The following is a 15,225-nucleotide window of genomic DNA, read 5'->3' as shown; positions in this document are numbered from 1 at the left end:
CCAAGGCTCACAGTTGGTTGCTTAAGGCAGACGCGGATGGAGGGACCCTGCAAAGAACAGCGCTGGAGTCTGTCTGGCACCGCCGGCCCGCAGTCTGTCAGCTCTTCTTTTCACACACAGAAACTTTGGCCTCAGGCTATTGGCTGGGCAGAGGGTCAATAATCATAATGCAAAATCAACAGAGCTGCTCAGCAGAGTGTTAACCAGCTTTGAACGCTGCCAACTTCCCCTTCTGCTAAACCAGGCTGGGCTGCGTGGGGGGGAGGGGAGCCTGGAGGGAGGGCTGGGAAGGCCACGTCTGTTTCACAGGGCTACACTGAAACTGGGCCTGCGATGCTTTGAGAGTAGAAAGGGGAAACATCCAAGCTCATTTGGAAATCGTTTCCTGGCTTATTCATGAACAATTTTTAAAATGTATGTGCGTAATTAGATCCTTTATTAGCTTTAAGAGTAAAAATTAGATAATTTTTTTACTGCCTGCCAGTGCTGAAGGGATGTAAAGATCGTGAGACCCAGTTCCTACTTGCAGACTAGTAAATGTAATAAGCCCTCAGCTCATGGGCATTTAAGTAGCAATATTAAGTTAATATATTAGTAATAGCCCACCTTATGGATAGCCCTCTGTAACAGCTGTAGGGGAGGAAAAAGTTTTCCTAGACCCTCTTAGGGTTCCTAGCTGGGTCTGAAAATTAAACCAACAAAAACAGATTAACAGGAGAAAAGCATACACGTTTAAAAAAAATTTTTTACATGTGCATGGGAGCCTTTGCAAGAAAATGAAGATCCAAGGAAGTGACCAGAGGAGGAAGCATTTAGACCTTTCAGACAAAGAAACAGTAAATTTGTGAAGAATTGATAAGACAAAGAGGTTTGGGCTAGAGGTAGTAAATGGTGGAGTAACTAGGAGATAAGGGCTAGTTTAATGAGGTTTATATGCAGATTCCTCTAGTGCTATCTCTGGGCTAAGATTCTGTCTTTATTAAAAGGAGAATTTATTTCCTGAATTTAGGCACAAAAGGGGGGGGAGCTTTTTCTGCATTTAGTGTTTCTTAATTACCTTCAATTCAAAATAATATTTGTATATCAAAGAGGCAAATTTTGGGGTGACACATTCTGGTTTCCTTCACAGCCCTCAGTAGGCATCCTATGTACCCTTCTAAGTGCTTTACCAGTGTTAACCTATTTTGACCCCATTTTACAGATGTGAAAACTGAGGCACCAGAGATCACCTAAAGTCACACAGGTGGCTTGGCAGAGCTGGGATTTAGACCCAGGAAATCTGCCCTGGAGCCAGTGCCCTTTACCCTTCTGCCATACTGCCCCCGAACAGAAGGCAGTGTGCAGGTGATACACGGGCAATATATGGTCACGATGGGAGTTGAAACAGAGAGAAAAGTGTGAGAGCTGATTGATTAGCGTTCCCAGAAGTGCTTGCTGCTTTTGTAATATATTTGATCTGCCACCTTTCATTTATAAGCATCAAATACAATTGATGTTTCAAACCCCAATATTTATTTTATTAAACAAATAAAACAAATTGTTTCTGTGCTCAGGTACAAATCATAATTGGTTAATCAGCTAATATATTCAGTAAACTCTAAGAGGACTATTAACAAATACTACTTAATTCATTTGCAGTGTAACAAAAATACTTTTTTAATCTCTCTGACAATTGCTCAGGACCCGTTATTTGGCACTGGACAAACGACTTCAGGAGGAAATGTCTGGGAACGCGGTGGCTAGTTTGGAAAAAAAATATCAGAAATTAGCATGTATGTCCTTTGGCACAGGATAGTGCAGCCAAAAAGGAGAGAGTGGCAGCCCCCAGTGACTGAGTCTGCTACTGAATGCAGGGCACTCTGCCGGCACCCTGTTGACCTATAGAGATTATACTGCGTTGGCCAGAAAGGTCGTTCGGGTTTTTCCGTAAGATGGCACGGAAAAACCCGAACGAACTTTTTGGCCAACCCAATTGCTTCCTTTACAGGTGAGGTAACTTGGAAGGATTAAGTAATTTGTCCAAAGCGCCAGATAGTAACTGGCAAATCTGCAAATAGATCCCATACAGATCTGGCAGAAGGCGTGTAATTTCTGGACTTCATAGGTTTTTAAGATTCTCTACCACCAAAATTTATTTTGCATCCTAAATGAGGTCATAAAAAAATGAATGTGATTATTAAATGAATGGGTCTCACAAGTTTAACTGTTTAATATGCAATGGTGCTAAAACGTCATGTAATCTTGGATCACTTCCTGATGTGTTAATGGTTAGCAGGGGGAGAAAAGCCATAAAATCATTATTAAGAGCTTTCTGCTCATGACAAATGATTTCTCACTTCATTAAGTTACATGGAAACTAAGAGGTACTTTATCGTTGGAAGAGGAAAAATCATTAAAGTGTTGCTTAAGAAATATCCATCGTTATGCTTTCTTAAGAGTTCATAGCATTTGGCCATACTGGTTTTCAAGTGATTTAGCATTTGAATAGTAATTAATGGGTTATAGTCCATTAATATAATCATGGTGTTTTAAAAGGGAGTCCAAAAAAAGTGGATCAAACTCAACAAAAATGAAAATATGGCCACTATTATCTTCTAGTCAAATAACCTATCTGAATTATTGAATTATTAAAACACATTTGCAAAGTTAAAAATTTATTTCAAGGGCTTCCCTGGTGGCGCAGTGGTTGAGAATCTGCCTGCCAACGCAGGGGACACGAGTTCGAACCCTGGTCTGGGAAGATCCCACGTGCCACAGAGCAGCTGGGCCTGTGAGCCACAATTACTGAGCCTGCGCATCTGGAGCCTGTGCTCCGCAACAAGAGAGGCCGCAATAGTGAGAGGCCCGCGCACCGTGATGAAGAGTGGCCCCCGCTTGCCGCAACTAGAGAAAGCCCTCGCACAGAAACGAAGACCCAACACAGCCATAAATAAATAAATAAACAAATACTTTAAAAAATAATGACTCCCTTCTTTATTAAAAAACAAAAAACAAAAAACCCTAAAGCCACTATTGGAAAAATAAAAAAAGAATCTGCCTGCCAAAGCAGGGGACATGGGTTTGAGCCCTGGTCCAGGAAGATCCCACATGCCCCAGAGCAACTAAGCCTGTGCACCACAACTACTGAGCCTGAGCTCTAGAGCCCGCGAGCCACAACTACTGAGCCCACGTGCCACAACTACTGAAGCCTGCGCGCCTAGAGCCCATGCTCCGCAACAAGACACCTCAATGAGAAGCCTGCACACCATAACAAAGAGTGGCCCCCGCTCGTTGCAACTAGAGAAAGCCTGCACGCAGCAATGAAGACCCAATGCAGCCAAATAAATAAAATAAAAAATATAAATAAATTTATAAAAAAATTTATTTCAAGAAAAGCAGCACTATTAAGAGAAATGGATCTCTTGAGTCTGGGGCTACTGTCATCATCATCCAAAAGAAGTGAGGTGCTTTATTTCACATGGCTCTGTGCTCAGCTCTCTGTAGCACTTGCTTCTAGAGAAGCAGCTGAACATCTGCCAGAGAGCTGCCCGGACCATAATTCTGAGTTTATTCAGTCAGGTGGAGCATCCGCATGTCAGCAAAATTGTCACATCCTCTGAAATCCTAGTCAGTTCCATTGTGCAGATACATAGGCAGGCGATGCCTTGCCAGTTTCACTGAAAATTAAAGTTGGAAAAATTTTGGAGCAGTTCTGCTCACCTGGGCACAGAAACACAGCCCTAGACCTGGCTTTGGAGTCTTGCCAACAGGGCTGAACATCTACACCGTGGATGGCACTGCAAATGAGTAGATAATACAGTAGACCCTCTCTCAGCGACTCTCCTTTTAACTTTCAGCAACTGGCCAGAACTCTCCATACCTTCTGTACGATAGACCAGTTGATGCCCACTGTCTGCTGCCCCCTTGACACCCACAGGCTTCCCTAGCACACTGACATACGCCTGCTCCAGGTGGAGCTTTACGATTGCCAAGAGTTAGCTGCTTCTGCCAGGTGTACTTATTATTATAACAAAGTCATCTAATCAAATATTAAATAACAAATTGGTTAAATACAAATGCATAAGAAAGACATGTTTCTCTCGAACTTATGGTTACCAGGGGGGACAGGTGTGGGGAGGGACAGATTGGAAGTTTGGGATTGCCAGATACACACTGCTATATTTAAAAAGTAAATTAATAAATAAGAAAATTCTTAAAGACATGTTTCTTTGAAAACTAGGTTGGAAGATTTGATAAGATAAAAGAAAACTGCTATTCAGTTAAGTGTGTCTGAGAAAACATTTAAAAAGTTAGAGGGAGAGACTTCCCTGGGGGCACAGTGGTTAAGAATCCGCCTGCCAATGCAGGGGACACGGGTTCGAGCCCTGGTCTGGGAAGATCCCACATGCCACGGAGCAACTAAGCCAGTATGCCACAACTACTGAAGCCTGTGGCCTAGACCCCGTGCTCCGCAAAAAGAGAAGCCTCCGCAATGAGAAGCCTGCGCACCGCAACAAAGAGTAACCCCCGCTCGCCCCAACTAGAAAAAACCTGTGCGCAGCAAGGATGACCTAACGCAGGCAAAAATAATTAAAAAAAAAAAAAAAAAAGTTAGAGGGAAACATGGATTCGTATCTAGAAGGACCCTATACTCAGATTGCTCCACAAGCATCTTTAAGCAATTGGCTTGTTTCAAAGAAACTCAAACTGGAAATGTCGGTGGTGCATTATGGGTGTGACTTAGCAAGAGATGCCCTACACCTCTCAATAGCAGACCCATTCCCAAAGAAAAGACCTGGGCCCTATTTCACAACATTGAAGAATTGTTGTGCATTTATATGTTTTAAGTTAAAATAAAATGCTTAACATGTTCACGTTTTTTTTGTTAGTTTGTTTTTGATTCCTCACTTTGACTAACTTTTTCAACTAACCGACCAGCTGGCTCCAAACCATTAAATAAGGCTTCCACCCTTGTGTGGAAACAATGAAACCAAATACAAACAAAAGCTAAATATGTCACCCCTGAAGATTCAAGCAAACTCAAGGACAATAATGTAAAAAAATCAGGTACCATGGTTTTGATGACAAAGAACAAGGATCAAAGTTGCTGTCGGTGGTGATGGGCGACCAGTCCCCAGGCAAGAGGGAATTCAGAGGAGCAAGGGCTGACACGCAGTGTCCCACGCCTGACCTCTGGGTGCAGCCGTGTGGACTCTAAATCTTCTTGGATCTGTGACAGTCAGTTGTTAAGATCAGACCTCATGTATTGATAACATGTGAAATCATTGTTTAAGACCAGATCTCTGGTATGAAATAAAAGATTTGTGGGACTTCCCTGATGGTCCAGTGGTAAAGAATCCGCCTTCCAATGCAGGGAACGTGAGTACGATCCCTGGTCAGGGACCTAAGATCCCATATGCTGCAGAGCAACTAAGCCTGCACGCCACAACTATTGAGCTAGCGCGCCTCAACGAGAGAGAAGCCAGCTCCCCGCAACGAAAGATCCTGCGTGCTGCAACTAAGACCCGACGCAGACAAAAAAAATAAAATAAAATAAATAAATATAAAGTAAAAAAAAGATTTGTTAAAAATTAAATAGCTTTTCATTTTCTAATGGTCATCAAGGGCCTTGTAAAGCTGAAGATCTTGTTTAAAAACTAGTAACTCGAAGTTATTTCATCAATGTGACTTTCTTAGGTTTGGAAATAATGTTGTAATTGGATAAGAATATACTCTTGTTTTGGGGAGATGCGTGCAGAAGTATTAGGGGTGAAGTGTCATGGTGTTTACAGTCTACTTTTGAACGGTTTGGCAAGAAAGTGTGTGTGTGTGTGGAGAGAGAGAGAGAGAGTGAGAGCTGTAAAGGCTGGGAAAGCATGTTAACAGTTGGGAAACCTAGATGAGAAGATACATAGGTGTTCATTGTACTGTTTTTCAATCTTCTGAGGATTTAAATTTTTTCCAGAAAAAAATTTATATCCAAGCAAGTAACAACTAATTAGCCTTGTGTTAATTTTAACATGTGTTAAAATAGCCAAAGCTTCTAGTTTCATTCTCTTCCACTTCAATCAATCACAGTTGTTCAGAATTCATACATATAGAATCTATATACATTTATATAGGAAACATCTTAGTCATGGCAGCTCAACAATAGCCATAGACATCACATGCATTGAAATTCCAGGACCAAACTGGATGTAAACAAATTACCAGCGCTCCATCCACTCACTTATCCATTCAGTCAATCCACAAGCATTTGTTCAGGACATATTATATGCCCCGGTTGCCACTGTGAACAAGACTGGACAATTCCTTCTCTCCTGGGGCTTAGGGTCATCAAGGAAAATATACATTAAACGTATAACTGCAAGTGACCCAGGGGAGCATATAAGAAGGGGGACCTGACCTAGTTTGGAGGAGTTCAGCAAACATTTATTTGTTCAAGCTAAGGTTGAAAGATTCCCGATAGTATAGAGTGACTATGACTTACTCTAAGAAATAAAATTAAGATGACCTCCATGCATCTTCTTTGGAGTTAGAGGACTGCCCATTTGCCTCCTCTTACCTGTGGTCCAGAGATGCTTGGAATCCAGGTGTTGTGTGGTGTCTGGGAGGCAGAAGAATCAGAGATGCTCATGGTCTCTGACCATGTAAAACAGTGGCCACACCGCTGTGTAAACTTGAGCCCCAGCTCCTTGCCCAGGTTGAACTTCCTCGCCCCAGTATCTGGTCCCCTTGGGTGTAGGACTCAGACTTTCCTTCCTGAGGCCCTGCTGCCTCTTCCAGACGCTGTGTGGGAGCATCTTGCTGGTCCTTCCACTCTTGGGGCCAACGGTCAACAGGTCCCTACGCTCCAGAAACAGAAGCCAGGAGAAATCTTGTCTTCAGGCAGCCTTTGCTTTCAGCCCAGTGACAAAAGCATCCCTAAAGTGAGAGGCATACAAGCCTGGCTACTTTCCTGGAATGAGAGGGAAAAATGGCATCATAAACAAAAAGCGGATGTGCAAATGAGTATCTCAAATGGCATAGTGTTGAGAAATCTTCAGAGAATTAGCTCTACCCTACAGACTGGGATTTTAGCTATTGGTTTAGATTGGTAGTATCAGAGTCACCCAGGGGGCCTAGTTTGATTACTGAGACCAACACCAGGATTATTGATTCAGTGCATCTAGGGTAGGGCCGAGAATTTGCATTTCTGAGAAGTTTCCAGATAATGCTGATGCTGCTGGTCTGGAAATCTACACTTTGAGAACTACTGCTTTAGTAGATATTAGCATACTAGTATACTAAATTAGCATACTAGATTTAATATATACTTAGTATACTTAAATATGTGACTGAAATGAACACTAAAGTTTAAAAACCTAGAAAGACAAGATTAAAATAATTAAGCTAGGTATGACTTAATAACCCCAAGCATCTGGGAGGAAAAGCGCAAAAATTTAGTCTTCTAAAAGAAACCGAATAGACAACCCTTGGGGAAAATGTAGACTTTCCTTTTCAATTAATTACTTTCCATTCATATAAATTGAGATGCGTGTAAATGTGGTGAGGATCAATGATGAGTGTATGAAAATTACTATGGACTCCCCTTTCTTGAATAACAGCATAGCCTACTGCCCTCGGCTCAGAAAATATATTCAATTAAAGAAGTTTGTGTATTCTTATTTTGATTGCACAAACAGGGTCCCCACTTTGGGAATATCTGAGGCAATTTCTTTTTCTTTTTCCTACCAGCCAGCACATCTCCTAGCCTTGCCCTGCCTCTGCTGTCAATTAATATTTTTTCCTGGGGAACATAAACTGATTTCCAGTCAATATTAACACTGCCCCAAAAAAGATAAATATATAACTATAGAAGGTGTGTCAAAAAATTTTTTAAATCCACTGTTTGAATCTATTTCTCTTTGTTCCTCTGCTGTCAGAGAGGAATTTAAAAATTGACCTTCATTAGAGTCGGCGTGTGCAGAGATGTGAAAGCTGGGCTTGTAAGTGTGTCAACGTGACTAGTTACATGGGTAAGAGTTCCCAAGTTCACAGCTAAATTTTTGGTTTTGTTTTTTAATAAGAAAAAGCATTTTGATATTAGCTTCAGTGAATTAGTTCTTTAAAATACATGACGAGTACTGATAGTCTTTTCTCAGCATTAAACAATATTTCAGGAAAAGAAAACCTTAGAATTACCTATAGAAGATATCACCAATTAATATACACAGATACATACATGTTCATTTTGCTGAACCTAAGAAATTTGCAAACATTAGACCGCTTTCTACCTACAACAATGGCAATTTCATATGGCTCAACTATATATATATATATTTTTTAATTTTATTTATGTATTTAACCATTGTTTAATTGAAATATAGTTCATTTACAATGTTGTGTTAGTTTCAGGTGTATGGCAAAGTGATTCAACCATATATATGTTTTCTTTTTCAGATTCTTTTCCATTTTAGGTTATTACAAGATATTGAATATAGTTCCCTGTGCTATACAGTAGGTCTTTGGTTCAACTATATATTATTCTGAAAAAAAGGAGAGTTGACTTGGTTTTTTCCATAAATAAATTACTTGAAATTCCTAAATACAATAAAAATGATGTACTCTCGACAGTTCTATATACATCTCACTTTTCTACTCTATTTCTATTGATAAATTGCTACAGTATCACAGGGCTCCTGCTAAATAGTGTTTGATGCTCAAAGAACAGAAAAATATGTTTGCTTTTGTTCTGTCAGTTGGGATCTATTAAGCCATTTTTAAACAAAACCCTTTCTCTTTCCCTCTTCCTAGGGCTGTGTCTGTAAAGACAAAGGCCAGTGCTTCTGTGATGGGGCCAAAGGGGAGAAGGTAAACACAAAACCTTCATTCTGCTTCTTTTCTCCAGAGAGCTCATTAAAGAATTCACACTCTTCTTTCATTCGTAGCAAAAAGATCAGCAGTATGATATTCCGTTCCCCAAATCCAATTTTAAAGTAACGGTATATAAACATAAACCTAGGGTGGTAGAAAAAGGCCTTGGAGGGGAACTTCAGATAACTTGTATAAATACCGGCAGTTACTGTAACTCTCTTGATCTGTAAAGAAAAAATAGTAAGTTAAAGAACAACAAAGTTTATAAGAATGCCTCCATATGTATACCCTATTTACATTGTTGCTAAACGCGAGAGAACAACTGAAAACAACTTGATTGCCTCGCTTTGACAGAAACATTGAAACCTGCAGATTTTGTCCTGCAGCATTGGTGTGAGGGCGCCCCCTGGTGAAAGAATCTTGCAGCAGCACTCTAGCTGAGGCAAAAATTCGGTGAAGGAAAGCATCTCCATTGCAGAATTGGAGTGAAAGATGAGTGCCGTGAAATCTCATTAATTCGCTCCATTAACTTTCAATTTGTGATAATTAAGACAGAGGCAGAGCTAAAGTTTTTCCTTTGTTTACAAAACCCTTTTCTCAGATATGCTGATGAATTGCTTAACAATATTGAAAGATGACTGCTTAAAAATATTCTTAAAAGAACATACTTTAAGCTCTTTAGACAAAATAAAAATTACCATATTTATTTTAAAGTATTCTATAATTCATGTGTAGTTTGATTTAGGGTATTTCCTGAAGCTATGAAAGTAGTATATTCAGATCCATGTTGGAAAGCTATGATTCATTCTCACATTCAAGAAGCGTTTATGGAATCCCTACTCTGGGTGAGATGCTGTTCAAGGTGTGTGAAGGTAACGGAGTATTAAGAGGGGTCTAGAAAATTCTTCTCTTTCTCTTTTTATTGGGTGTGTATGCACACACACAGTGTGAAATCGCTGACTTGATCACTCTGTTTTAAAAATCAAAGTTGCTAATTGTGTAACTAGATTGACTGAATCAACCTGTGGCCTTTACTATTAAAGAGTAACCGTAGGATCTATGTCCACGGGAAGATTATTTGTGGCAGAAACATGTCCCTCACTGGGCCTAAATTACTAAATTACTCACTCATCCCTGAGGGCTTTCCCGTAATATCATCTCTTAACTATTTAGCTCACACTTTTCATTTTGCCACTCGATATCTCTCCTGCATCTCCTCCACAAATAGCAGATGGCATTACTAATCCCTGTGTAATCAAGAAAGGACTAAAACTCATAGCCTGTGTGTTGTTCTTTCAAGCTACATAGCAATTATGCACACTCTCAAGACTTCTTGTGCCTGATTTTCACTCTCTCTCCATCCCCCAGGAAACACACTTCACCAACCTCCATCTTTCTAACTGGGCTTTCCCCTCAGTTCTTGATTCCTCTCCCTTAATCTCTGCTCTGGGTAGCTCTACCATTTGGGTAAATGTAGAGTTTCCAGGAGACCAAAGACAAACACTTTCAAGCCTACAGACAAATACTAACAGCCGAAAGTTTAGAGTTACTCTTGTACTTACTGCTGAGTGCTATTTTTTTTTAATCCAAGGAAAAAATATGCAAAATATTATCATTACATCATAAAGAAAAGAAAATGATGGTTATGGGTGTGTTTGTTCCTGGGAATTGCTGTTCTGTGTGTTTATTGTCTTGTTTTGATTTTAACAGGGGGAGAAAGGCTTTCCAGGACCCCCTGGGCCTCCTGGCCAGAAAGGATACCCAGGTCCGGAAGGCCTGCCTGGACCACAGGGACCCAAGGTATGCCAGTCTGTGAGTTCAAAAAATCCCCAGTCCACTTAACCTTCTTTACGCTGACCCCAGGGCTGCTGAGAACCTGGAGAGAATTCCACATCGCAGCCAGCTGATGGACGCTCTGGTAATTTCCTGCTCCAGTCTTAGCTGGGCCCTCCAAACTGAATCTTATTCCAAGATAATTCAGATGATTATCATTATCTTCAAGCTCCCTGCTCCACGTTCTCCCCCTCCCTGAGCTACAGTCTCCCTACCTGCATCGGCCCCTCCCTTCTTTCGTCCGACATGAAAGGATGAGTTCTTTTTGCCTTCCATTCAGAACCAATCCCTCTACCGGTATCCTGGTCACTGGGATTCCTACTAGAACCATGTTCTGATGGTGTGTCCTCTTTCTCAGCCATTTCAACTTTCCTTTTGATGTTGGTTTTTCTCTTTCCATCCTTAAGCATGCAAATATAAAACCCATACCAGTATAAACTTCCTCTAGATCTTTCAGGTCCTGTAACCAAAGGATTGCCACCCTTTCCCTGTCTTTCCTATCTCAGTCAAGCTTCTTTAAAAAAAAAAAAAAAAAAACTAACCACACTGGCTGTGGTTCATCTCCTATTCACTCCTCAGCCAGCAACAATTTGCCTCCTGCCCACTGCCCTGAAAACCCGTGACCTCCAGATCACCCATGACCTCCAAAAGGCCAATGCAGAAGGATACTCTGTGTCTCTATCTGACCTGGACCCCTCTGCTTTGTTTCCAACTGTGTGGATCACTCTCTTCTCCTTGAAACACGTGTCTTTGTTTCTGGAATCCTCCTTTCTTTGCTTTCCTCTTTCTCAGCTGTTCCCTTACACATCAGGCACCCTAAGGTTCCTACCAGAGCCTACTGCCCTTCTCACTCATCACAGATTTTCATCCTAAAGTCTGTGATACAACAAAGGGCTTTGTTTAAATAAATGCCCTAGAGGATTTGCTAAATAACTGTATAACCACTAGATCTGCTGATGGCTCTTTCCTGCTGTGGACTTAAGCCTGGGCTCTCACGCATCCACTGGGTCACTGACTGCTGGTTTCCAGGAAGCTGTGAACTAACTAATAAATTATGAAAATGCAATTATAATTGATCCACACGGAGTCTTTTTAAATTTCATATGTATAGAATATTTAGGCAACATTTTCTGCTAATTTATTCTGAGTCAGGCATTGGGACATTTATTCTTGACTGGATCTCATTTATTCCTCACATTGATCCCATCAATCATGACTATAGTTACATATTATTATCTCCATCTTAGAGATGAGGGAACTGATTCTCAGAGCACTTAAGTAATTTGTCCTGGATTACATAGCTAATAGGTGGCAAAATCACAGTTCAAATCCAGTCTTATATGACGCCAGAATCAAACTCCTACAGCCAAAGAAACTAAACCCACACCTCCAGTTTCCAGGTAAAACTGCAAAGCTTATTATTTCCCAGGAATTCTACTTTATTGTATCTGTGTATGCTTTTTGTTTCTTCACTTCTCCTTCCTCTGATCCTAATTTTGAAAAAGTCATTCAGATTCTGGACGTTTGGTGTCTGATCTCAGACATGTTTAGTGTCTGAACATTCCGCTGCCCTCCTTCAGGGTGTGGCCTCAGATTTCCCTCCATTTTCCTGGTAGAATGAATTTGTCACTTCAACCCTGGACTTAGGATCAGCTTAATGCCAACTCCTTCCTTTTTATTTTGTTCTCTGCACCCCACTCTGCTGGTTTCCTTAGCATTTCTTTAGAGAAGCCAGCAATAGATTAAAATTATGGTTGTAAATACATGGTGCTTAGTATAGGTTACATGATGTGCAGGTATTTCATAAAGTTCATCCAGAAACTTATGTTGTCATGAGTTCATATGTTAAAGTATAGCTCAGAGATGTAGCCACAAATGATAATCTGATCAAAGGCAGACAATCAGAGAATATTAAAACCTGACCAAAAAGATTTTTCAGGTTTATAAATGTCTTAATTTTAAGTATTTTCTATATATTCTCATATAGAAAATATGAGAAAATTTATAATGGGGACGTGAAACCTGCAAGTCACGCTTCTGCCTTTGCAGATTACACACAGCATCCTGCAGAGGAGGGGGACATGGTCACACACCCAGGAATTCTACCTCAGACAGGAAAGGCTGACATTGGCCTTGACAGTCCAGTCTCAGAAGGCTCTGTAACAACCTTTTCCTCAAATAATCAGAAATACCAAAACATACTGAAACTCTCAGGAATGATGAAAAACTTTTGGATAATGGAACTTTCACACCGAGTGGCCTCGTTAAAACAGTTTTGTTTGTGGTTATTCTCTAAGAAACAGGACCTCCAAATGTATTCATTGTGTTCTTGAAGCAAGTTTATCTCTGGTTCAGGCAGTCCTTAGTTTGCTATTTATTTATTTGTGCCCGCCAGGGACATTTTGCTAATAAAGTGTTTCTCATGCACAGAAATATTGGCTGCCATTCTCATCCACTGTTGTAATCGTGTCATTCATCCTTATCAGCCCTCGGCAGCTGTCTGGCTAACGTGGGGCTTTTCCAGCGGCACTTCTCAGACACTAATGTGAACAAGAATTATCATCACATCTTGTTGAAATGCAAATTCTGAATCAATAGGTCTGGGAGGTGAGGGAGCTGTATTTCTAACAAGCTCCCCATGAGGCTTCGGTTGGATCCCGTACCTTGAGTAGCAAGGGTATGAATGGATTTTTGTTTGTCCTTTCGGATAAATACTAGAGCGCCAATGAAGCAACAAGCAATTGAACCGTGTTAACAATGAAATAATCGCAAGAGCAAAACTCTTTGGCGTGTGAATAAAACTGGGACCTTTCATTTATGGGCTTATTAGTGCCAAATAATTGTCACAGTACTTACCTTTTGTTTTCTCATTTGGATCTAGGGCTCTCCAGGACTTCCAGGACTCACTGGTCCCAAAGGCGTGAGGGTTAGTAGTCCAACCAGTGTAGCCTGACTGTTAGATGAAAATTCTTTTTTTAAAAAAAAGAACTCTGCACTGTAAAAGTTAAACAGATGTCACAAAAGAGTACGTTGTGTGTGATACACTTCTATAGATAAAGTTCAAGAACAGGTAAAACCAGTCTATAATGGTAGAAGTCAAAATAGTCCTTACTTTGTTGAGGGTAGGTGTTAACTGACTTTGAGAGGGCATGAGGGAACCATCTGGGGTGTTGGAGGTGTTCTATGTCTGGATGGGGTGACGGTATCACCAGTATGTGCATATGCACATATATAAACATTCCTCAATCTGTTTGTGGAAGATTGGAGCACTTTACTGTATGCAAATTAAACCTTAAATAATCTACCCAGGAAAGGCCAAAAACAATCTTAATCATCTCTTTTTAAAAGTTATATAAATGGAAGATTTACAAAGTTTGTCAAGCCTTTTTTTGTTTTTCTAATAGTTTTTAGTGTTCCCAATTATAGTTGCAGAACGGGGTTATTGGCATGGTAAATCATTTTTTGTTTATAGGTTGAACATCTTTAAAGAGTTTCTTTCTTGCTACCCTTTCCGTTTTCTATGTCTTTAGGGAACAACTGGGTTACCAGGATTTTCAGGTCCTCCTGGACTTCCAGTAAGTAATGAGAAAAATGTATAAATGGAATAATAAGAAGTAAGCTCATTTTAATAAAGATGTTAAAGCAATAGCACAAGAAAATGAGTACTGATACACTTGCTACATGATGAAAATATCAGAATCACATAATGTATTAAGAGTATGGATTTACAAGACATACAAGTCAAATTATATTTCCTGAAATACAAACAGATGGAATAGATTGGGATGGAATGGGATAGAAAAGAATAGACAGAATAGAATAGAATGAACTCTGCTTGATAGCACAGGATAATAAAATAATAAAATAGTTACCTCTGTGCACACTTCCCTCTTCTCTCTCCTTTCCGCCAGCTTAACACAGCGTGCTAATTGACTTATTTTATACAGAAAGACCTTTTGTTTTATCTTAAATATCTGTATCTCACTGGATAATTTTTGGTTTTAATTAGCCTATTTTATTTACTAAGATTTTTATTTAAATTATTATCTAAAATAACTAATTTACTACTTTATTTAAATAACCATTTATACTTAAAGAACTATCTAAATTAGTCCATCTTTTCCCACCATTTTTTCTTTTCTGCACTGTTTCCACCTGGTCCCGGGGCCTGATTATCTCTCCTTTTTGACACTTGCTCTATTGTTTAGGGCATCCCAGGCCATCCTGGACCGTATGGACCTGTCGGTTTGCCAGGATGCAATGGTTCTAAGGTATGTATGCCTCACACAGGAGATGGTTAGTTAATGTTTTGCTAAATGAATAAATCAAGGTGAAGTAGTAATGAGACAGGCTAGGCTTTCCTTGAAATATTCTTTTAACCAGAACCAATGGTATGTGTCTTCAGGGCAGACATATGATGGTTTTCTTTCTTCTTATGCCTTTTTCTTTACTTTCTTCCAGTTTTATTGAGATATAATTGACATACAGCAATACATAAGTTCAAAGTGTACAGCATAATGATTTGACTTACATACACCATGAAATGATCATCACAAT

At 40.0% G+C, this 15,225-nt stretch overlaps 1 protein-coding gene across 1 annotated transcript in view; it reads left to right on the top strand.

Moving 5' to 3' along the window:
- The window catches only part of COL4A3 (collagen type IV alpha 3 chain), a 134,085-nt gene that overhangs the window by 52,615 nt on the left and 66,245 nt on the right, over window positions 1-15,225 (top strand). The window contains exons 3-7 of the mRNA XM_082396164.1: window positions 8,776-8,832; window positions 10,546-10,635; window positions 13,550-13,594; window positions 14,199-14,243; window positions 14,877-14,939. Of these exons, the coding sequence (XP_082252290.1) occupies window positions 8,776-8,832; window positions 10,546-10,635; window positions 13,550-13,594; window positions 14,199-14,243; window positions 14,877-14,939 (300 nt within the window). The remainder of the gene's footprint in view (window positions 1-8,775; window positions 8,833-10,545; window positions 10,636-13,549; window positions 13,595-14,198; window positions 14,244-14,876; window positions 14,940-15,225) is intronic.

This window comes from Balaenoptera borealis (assembly GCF_965194805.1).
Source record: "Balaenoptera borealis genome assembly, chromosome: 6".
NCBI classification, from domain to species: domain Eukaryota; kingdom Metazoa; phylum Chordata; class Mammalia; order Artiodactyla; family Balaenopteridae; genus Balaenoptera; species Balaenoptera borealis.
This window is presented reverse-complemented; position numbering and strand designations above follow the sequence as displayed.